The 8,797-nt window shown below is 40.9% G+C and overlaps 1 protein-coding gene across 1 annotated transcript in view; it reads right to left on the reverse strand.

Annotated features, from left to right (window-relative positions):
- Positions 1-8,314, reverse strand: part of GNAI1 (G protein subunit alpha i1) — a 33,635-nt gene extending 25,321 nt beyond the window's left edge. The window contains exon 1 of the mRNA XM_068189591.1: positions 7,857-8,314. Coding sequence (XP_068045692.1) covers positions 7,857-7,974 — 118 coding nt within the window. The 5' untranslated portion in view covers positions 7,975-8,314. The remainder of the gene's footprint in view (positions 1-7,856) is intronic.
- Between the last annotated feature and the right edge of the window lie 483 nt (positions 8,315-8,797).

Consider the following 8,797-nt stretch of genomic DNA (forward strand, 5'->3'; position numbering starts at 1 on the left):
TTAGCAAGGCAGTGCTTCAAGAATAGCTCTGCTGCTTGTAAGACAACATCCACTGCTTATTTCCAGCATTCCAATACAGATTTAGAAAGTAGGCAAGAACCTCTCTAGTTTTATTGGAAACTATTAAAAACCCCCAGAGATTCAGAATGTCCTTACAACAGCAATCAATAAAAAAACTTGTAGTATGATTCAAACAACTACAACAACTTCATCCATGTAAAAAACTCAAAGTCGTATGCAAAAAATTATTTTATAAACTTAACAAAAAGAAGATGGAATTACAGGTAGCCATTTGATTGCACCAGTAAATTCAATTCAAGAAACAGGTCATATTAAAGTCTAGACTATTAATTATAAACCCACTTCACAGTTGCAACAGGAATTTTTATTACAGTACATTGATTACTTCTATAAAAACAATCTGCTTAGAGCAATGATTGCCCAGATATTGTTATATTTCACTAAAGATTTAATCAGGTACCTTTGCTAAGTGCATTACTCACTACAAAGGCAACACTACATTTCTAATTAGAATATTTGAAAAATTAATGAGGTCCAGTCTATTTCAAAAGTTGAAGTTGAAGCACAGTATATACAAATGGTGTTGATTCCTTTAAATAAGTTGCTTCACAAAAAATTTTCTAATTTCAGTATCAATTTTATAGGTACATACAATATTGAAGTTTACATGTATTGGTAAGTATAAATACCAAGTACACACATAAGCATACATCTACATGTCAACACAGCAACTCGATTATCAAGTTGTTAACAAAACATACAAGAGGTAGTCTTAATTAAAGCTTCAATGACCCTTCAATTACCAAAGCTAGAAAATCAATTTACTTGCCTATCAAATATTTCACAAGAATTTACTTGCTTATCACATATTTAACAAGTCTCTTATTTAAAGAATTGGTTCTTAACTGCTTCATGTCAATTAGCCCCATCAGCTGAGATCCTGAAAGAATGATACCAAAAGTAACTTTAAAAAATAACACAATTATGTTTCAAAGGAAGAGGTAGTCAGCAGCTGAACTAAAATGAAACAAAGTCAAAATCTAACCTCAACAGGTAACACACTTTCAAATCATGTATTGGTGCATATGGGCATCTGTGACTCGAGGTGATACTTAGGCCTACAAGCTTTAAGCTATAGATAACTCCAGAGACCTTGAAGCTGGCTCCATAGCTTTGCAAAATCTAAGGGCAAAGCTGTGATGATGGCAAGTATCTTCCAAAACCCCAACTCTAATACTTCTTACACATGTACTGTAAAAGGACTATAAGTAGTCATAAATGTAGGTAATTAGTCTAAAAAATCCTTTACTTCCCATCCTTATTAAGAAATCTTATTTTATCTTGTCTGCTCCTACTTAATGGTCAAGAACAAAATGTTTAGCATTTAGAAGAGTTCAAAAATCTTACTGAAGAAGCATACAGTCCTGGTACACAAGTGCCCCAGCAAAACCAGTTTATTTTTGTCCAAATAGTCTCATTTCAATATCTTAGTTATCCTTCCACTCAGAAATGTCACTAAATTAAGTCACTTAAAAAAACTGGACTGCTAAGAGTGAAAAGTTTTGAGTGAGAAAAATCCAAAGTTCTGATTTTTCCAACCACTCGATATACCTTACCAACTTCTATACTTTGAAGATACAGAATCTCTCAGGTAAAGCCAACAGAGATCCATTTACAGAATAACTGTGTAATTTACACATGGCCTGAGGTAACAGTAGGGCACTGAGCAAAGAAGGGGAATAAATAGAACAGCAAACCTAGGTAAAAGCTGGACAATGACTAAGATTCAGAACTGCAGAATTGGAAGTTTTTATTAAAACAGGTTCTCCTATATATGTCTTGGGAAAAAAAACCCACAAACTTTTAAAAGCAAATTATCAAGTCAAGTCAGTTAAGATCTGTACTTCAGTGTTTCCATGGCAAAAAAAAAAAAAAAAAAAAAAAAAAAAAACAAACAAAAAACCCACCAAAAACCCAACAAAACACCAAAAAACCTCATATTTAACAGAACATCTTAAATACCTATTTTCATCATCCAGTTTTGCTGTACCACAACATTTGCCAGACATCATGTTACAGGAAACACTGCAGACACCCATCAGCTAAACAACAAAACTGACTTCAGGATTTTATGCCCTCTGAGCCACACTCATGGCTTGGTTTCAAATTATCTAGCTGGACTTTAAGATGTGCTGGCTACTCAATTATTCCTTCTCAGAGGACCAAAACAACTAAAGGGTAAAACACGGCAGCAAAAGAACAACCTACTTTGGCAGCATGAGTATATAAATCACTACAGCCTAACACAAACACAAAGTCCCAGGTTCAAGTTGTGCCAACACAACTACGCTGGGAGCTGCACTGTAAAGTCTAGTTCTGATGTGAGTTTAAAATAACTTCACAAAAGGAGGCTAGCTGAAATACACAACAATTTTGGTAATATAATCCACAGGATAGAATAAACTGTCATATATGACAATGATGATACAATAAACTGTGCTGCAGAAAAAAGTAAGAAGACACCAATTACATCGTAGTTTATTACAGAATTTATGAGTGGCCTTGAGGTACCACTGCTGCTAGGAGTGGACAGCTTATCAAAAAGTACCTTACTAGAGCCTCCAATTCAGAAAGAAAAGAACAACCAGCAGCAGCTTTACACTGTTTTTGAATGAAAAGTTGAAAAAAACATTTCTCAAGCTTAAAATGTTTTCTAACTCTTAAAATATTAAAAAAATCCTTAATACCTGGTCCAACACAACTAATTTTTATGTATACATAACTAGACTTTTTTAATCAAGATTTTATAAAAGCAAAGTATACTGCTACTGGTATCACAAGATAGCACATAATGCATAGTTTCTCTTTAACCCTTCCTAAAACAATAGATACTGAAGTAAATTTTGTTTTAAGGATACTAAAGAACTAAAATCATGATATAATCATAAACAGTGATTTTATAAAGTAACTTCCAAAAAGAAGAAATATAATAATGCAACAGAAGACCTGAAATCACTAAAGATAATTTGTACTGAAGTCTATACACATTAAAGACCAATATTATGATGTGAACTTTTACACCAACATTCAAATAGATGGAGACAAGCATAAAAGAACTCGCACTGCAGTAGTACAAACACAACCATAACTAAATGGGCATGCTTTCTGCACATCCCTGAGTCTCCTTTCACAAAATCAAGGGGGACTATCACACTATGAGAATCTAGTCACTCCACATAAGTAACATCCTGACTGGCAGAGTCCAACTGTACCATATTAAAATGCAAGAGAGCGCCTAGTTCAGAACTCCTGCTAAATCTAATGAGGCAGGCAGGAATGGGGGAGCAGAGGTGTTCACACTAACACAGACGAGACCAACAAGCAAAAAAACCAAACCCAAACATTAAACACTTTTAGGTATCAGAAATCAGCTTTTAAATAAGAGGTGAACTTTGTAAGCATCTGTAGATCTTATCTCTGAAGGCATGACAGGAAATAGTTTGTTAGAAATGTTTTAGACTAGGCTAACATAATTTATGAAGATAAGGTCAACAACTCTGAAATGTGCAATACTTGTTTGTAAGAGTAAGGTTTTTTGAGAGCTCCCTTAAGTTCAGACTCCTTAAGTCTTTCTTTTCTGCAAGTGTGGAAAAAGTTTTGTGGAGGAAAGGCAAGAGAAGTAATGGTACAAGCAGCATGAATGTATTTTTTCAATCCAATGTGCAACGGGGTCTGGAAGAAACCAGGTACTGCCAAGCACTGTGAGGATCATGCTGCTGAAAAGATGAGTATGCAGCAGGAGTCAGTTTGACTGAGCAGACAGAAAGATACAGGTCTGGAACAAAAGAAAAGGAGATGGAAAAAAACACCTGAGATGTGAAGAACTAGAAAATTAAATAGAATTGTTCTAGCTACGATCTTAAGGATCATGAAGCTGCAATGGAAAAGATTAAATGCAGCACTGCCTGCTAAATGTCACTTATCTTTAAGAACATGACATGCACACAGTCTAGTATGAATCACAAGGATCTATTCAGGAGCGGAAAAGTGGCTCTGCTAGTCATGAGGATGAAGGTATCCACTGAACTTACATCTACAACTGTGATTATCCAGAAAGGAGACACACAATGACAGCTGTCAAACACATGGCCTGTGACTTCCTGGATCCCAGAACCCACTCCTAAAGAATGTTTAGGACATATCTATTGCCTTTTTCATCCAAGATACAAAGAACCTTAACAGCCAATTTGCTATGCTAGGTGAAGGATGCGATAATTCAAAAGACAAAGCGCTAAGCCTATAAACTCACGGTGCCAATTTGAATATATTCATAAAACCTGATGAGTTTAACCTCATACCAGAACAGCATTCCACTAAATGAGGTACTGCCTGTTCTCCTGCAGTTGGCATAAATTCAGTCTTATGTGCTCTAGCTAATTCAACAGAAATGTGCTTGGGGATGCACACCTGACCAGGATCACATGTTTATTAATGCAGCCCACAAACTGGTCACGCAATCACCACCTCCCAACATGAGTAGAATTACATTCATTCTGCAAGCACCACGAGAACTTTTATTTGTTGAATATTAAAAGTTAAGATGAGAAACCATGGAAGAAAAAAATAACTTGGATATACTACTTTCTCTGCCTAGAAGCCAGCCAAAATCTAAACTGCTTTTCAAAAATCTTACACCAAGTATATGAGTTTCTGTTAAAAAAATAGAAAATACAAGAAAAAAAAATTATTTCAATTAGAACACACAAGTTTAGGAACTGTCAACTTGTCATAAATAAACTGCTTAACAAAAAGTATATACTTTTGTATGTTGAACTTTTAGCCAATATTGCACTTATAATTTTTATTCAGTTCTCATGAAATTTAAGTTACACATCGATTGAAAATAGTATTAAAGTATATAAGCTTGTTCATGTAATGGTTTTAAAAGATAAAATCATCAAATACCACATATAAACAAGCATTTTCCATCTGGCTTACCAACTACAAGGTCAAATTCAGCTTACTTCTAAGAATGATATGTTCTCAGAAATTTTCCAGGAAAGGCTCTCCTGCTCTTGGGATACGACATTGAAGTGCATAGAATTACAAGGTTAAAATAGCTATACATGGATAATGTTTAGAATCCCATATTTTAATTCCTAATACCTGCATTCAAAATTTTAGGAAGTGATGAACCAATGTACATATATGACAAAAAACTTCGACAATCCAGTTCAATAGTATTTTGGATAGATCAAATATATCTGCTTATTCCTAGAGGCAGGACAACAAAATATCAACTTAACATGGATCAGTGATATTGTTCACAGTGAGGGTTCAGGTACAGCATGTCACATCTCTCTCAATTAAATCCCTGCAATTTCCTGTTTTAGAAAAAAAAACTTAGAGAAGCATATGATGGAATAAATTAAGTTTCCAGTCTAGAAATCAATTAATTTTATGAACACATCTTCCCTCAATTGAGCATTCTAGCTCAAACTTCAGTAGGATTCACCAATCACCATGCAAAAATAATTTTTTTATATATGCTGGAATAAATCCAATTTAATGGGTCAATTATAATAATAATAGGTGTACAGCTACATGACCTTTTTCTACATAAACAAGGTGTTTTAGATGCCACTCGCTCATTGCATTTTCCTGGCAGTAGACCACAGTTTTTACTTTTCCTTTTATTTCAGTACCTTTTTAGCAGAACAAACCCATAAATAGATGTAGGAGTACAACCGAGTAGATGATAAACTATGACATGTGGGTTGAACAAGCAATTGGGAAAGTGAGTGGTGAGAAGAAAGCGACTCTAGTGGAAATAACTTTAAATACTTTTGCCGCCAGATAAAGCATTCACATCACATTCAAGACACCAGACAGACTTGCAAGGAAGAGGAAGGGAAAAAACTTTCATTCCAAAACATGTGAAATACATATGTGCATCCACGGGTGTATGCACAAAGCTCCATCCAGAGTTCACTAAACATTTAGGCAATCATTGTTAAAACAATAATCCCAGCAGGAGTCCCAGAAGAAGCCAGGCTGCCAGCCTTCACACCTCTTCTCAAGCAGGGGAGAGGAAAATGCTAACCCAAGAGAACTGCTGCTCAGAGCACCCTGAGAACCCACATGTAATTTGACCATTTGTTCCATGTTCTTAGCTCACGTGAGAGCCCAGCAGAAAGGCTTTCCAGCATTAGAAACGGGGAGTTTATAAAATTTAAGCTCATAACATAGGACTTAGTACATAACAGCATTAAAATAGTGACAAAATCCATTCTTAAGTTTAAAGCATCTTTAAACAAACGTCATCTGTATCTAAGAATTATGATGAAAAATAGGAAAACAAGTACCAAACTACAGGACCATAAGTTCCATACAGAACAGCAAAAAACTGAAAATTAATTTCAAATGGCTTGCCAGATGACCCAAAGTGTTACCTTGCCACTTTTTAAAAAGGCAGTAACATCTGCAGTATTGCTATTATCACATACAGGAAAACCTTTCCACACAACAATCTGAGGATTCCAAAGGTGTTCAGAACTAGGCACAGTACCAGCCCAAAACCTAACAGATTTAGGTTTCCACCAATAGGCTTCCACTTCCATTTCCTGGAGAACAATTCAAGCTTTTGTTTCTGGCTTATCTCACAAGTTAAATTTTAAATCTAGAAAATAATTTTAGGATCTTTGGTTTTCCCATTCTAGATTTGTTTCATTTCTTCATCTACAATAAGATTTGCTCAGTCTTTTGTCCCTTTCTGGAGCCATCTTAGAATTTAGCAACAGAAAGTTATTTAAGAGATGTACTACGTTTGTAGTGAATAGAGCACTACAGGAAAGCAAAATCAGTGTCGAGGGGAGTGAGATATTGTGCATCATTTAAAAAGTTTGCCTGAAATGTCACCTCTGAGAGGGAAGCTGCAACTCAACAGCTATTTTAACTCGCTATTAGACCCAGTCTGGTTTAGCTATACAGAATATACTGCGAAACTTCCTACAACATTAGTTCAATGCAAATCTTGCAGCATTCAGTTGTCCTCAACCTCCAGTAGTTTTAGTCCTGAACAAATGTACTCTATTTAAAATTCTCACTTCCTTTTTTCTTGTAATTTAAAAAATAACCTTATATTTACATACAAGAATATCTTAAAATACACAAAAAGACAAGCTTCAAGTAGTTGTGAGCAAAACTGAAGAACACACGATGGCACGCTGTAAGTCATTATATTACACACATAAGTAGCTCCATCAAGGTGGTATTTCCCGTTGTAAGATCCCAGAAACATAAGCAAGTTCCATAAAATAAAATAAAATAAAATAAAATAAAATAAAACACAGAAAAATCCACCCAAAAGTTAAATGGTGCTTTGCCTTTTGTTCTTTTGACACTTTTCTATACTTTAGTCTGCAGCAACATTTTAGGAATCGTTCGGGTCTATAAGAAACATGAAGAGTAAAATATCCCCCCAACGTAACGTGTCCTTCCTTTCAACCGAGGAACAGAGAATCCAGGGCAAAAGTTTCAGGCGTTATCCCTTTCCTACGAAAGTCAGGGCCCGGGCAGCCCACGCCGTGCCGCTTCCCCGGGGCGCTGCCTCTAATCCCTCAGGCAGCCGAGGCTCCCACCTGCTACAAGGCACTGCTGTGCCTCCCGCGACCCCAGAACTTCTGAGGGGCCCCGAGCACGTACCCCGGGGTCCGAGGGCAGCACCGCCCCCCGCCCAGCCCGGAGGGCTCCTGTAAAACTATACCACTCGGTAGGCGAGGGAGTTTCGGGGAGCGGCTGCCTCAAGAGGAGCCTCCCCTCACGGCATCCCTTACCTAAGAGGAGCAGCTTGACCTCCCGGGCCGCCTTCTCGCCGTCCTCCCGCAGGTTCCTGTCGATCATCTTGCTCCTCTCCACCGCCGCCTTGTCCTCGGCGCTCAGCGTGCAGCCCATCTTGGCAAGGCGCTGTGTGGCTCCGCCGCGAGAAGCGAAGCAGGGAGCGGCGGCGTTCGGGCGGCGGGGAGGCGCTGAGGAGGGAGGGGGAGCGAGTGCTCCCCGCTCGCTCTCTCCTTCCCCCGCTCCCTCACCTGGGGCGCAGCGGCGTCGCGGGTACCGCGCGCCGGGCTCGGCTCACGGCCAAGACGGGAGGCAGCGAGCGGGAAGGGCGTGGGGAGGCTCGGCCGGGGGAGCGCGGAGCGGGGACAGCGGGGCTGCGGTCGGGCGGACCGAGGCCTCGCACCGGGGCCGCCGCTCCCGCCGCCGGCCCTGAGGCTGCTGCGCGCGCGGCACCGCCCCCGCCCCGCCGGAGGCGCGCGACCGCGCGCGCACCGCCCACGCCGGGAGGGGAGAGAGGAGGGGCGCGCGTGCACGGCGCGAAGAGGGCGGGCGCGGCCGCGCGTGCGCACGGCGGCGGCGAGGCGCTTCGGGCGGGATGCGGGGAGAGCGGCGGGAGCGGAACGGGAGCGGGGCTGGGAGCGGGGGCACAGCGGGAGCGGAACGCGAGCGGGGCTGGGAGCGGGGGCACAGCGGGGGCACAGCGGGAGCGGAACGCGGAGCGGGGCTGGGAGCGGGGGCACAGCGGGAGCGGAACGCGGAGCGGGGCTGGAAGCGGGGGCACAGCGGGGGCACAGCGGGAGCGGAACGCGAGCGGGGCTGGGAGCGGGGGCACAGCGGGAGCGGAACGCGAGCGGGGCTGGGAGCGGGGGCACAGCGGGAGCGGAACGGGCCTGGGAGCAGCGCGGCCCGTAACGCCCCCGCGCCCCAGGCACTTGCTGGG

This window comes from Anomalospiza imberbis, chromosome 5 (assembly GCF_031753505.1).
Source record: "Anomalospiza imberbis isolate Cuckoo-Finch-1a 21T00152 chromosome 5, ASM3175350v1, whole genome shotgun sequence".
NCBI lineage: Eukaryota > Metazoa > Chordata > Aves > Passeriformes > Viduidae > Anomalospiza > Anomalospiza imberbis.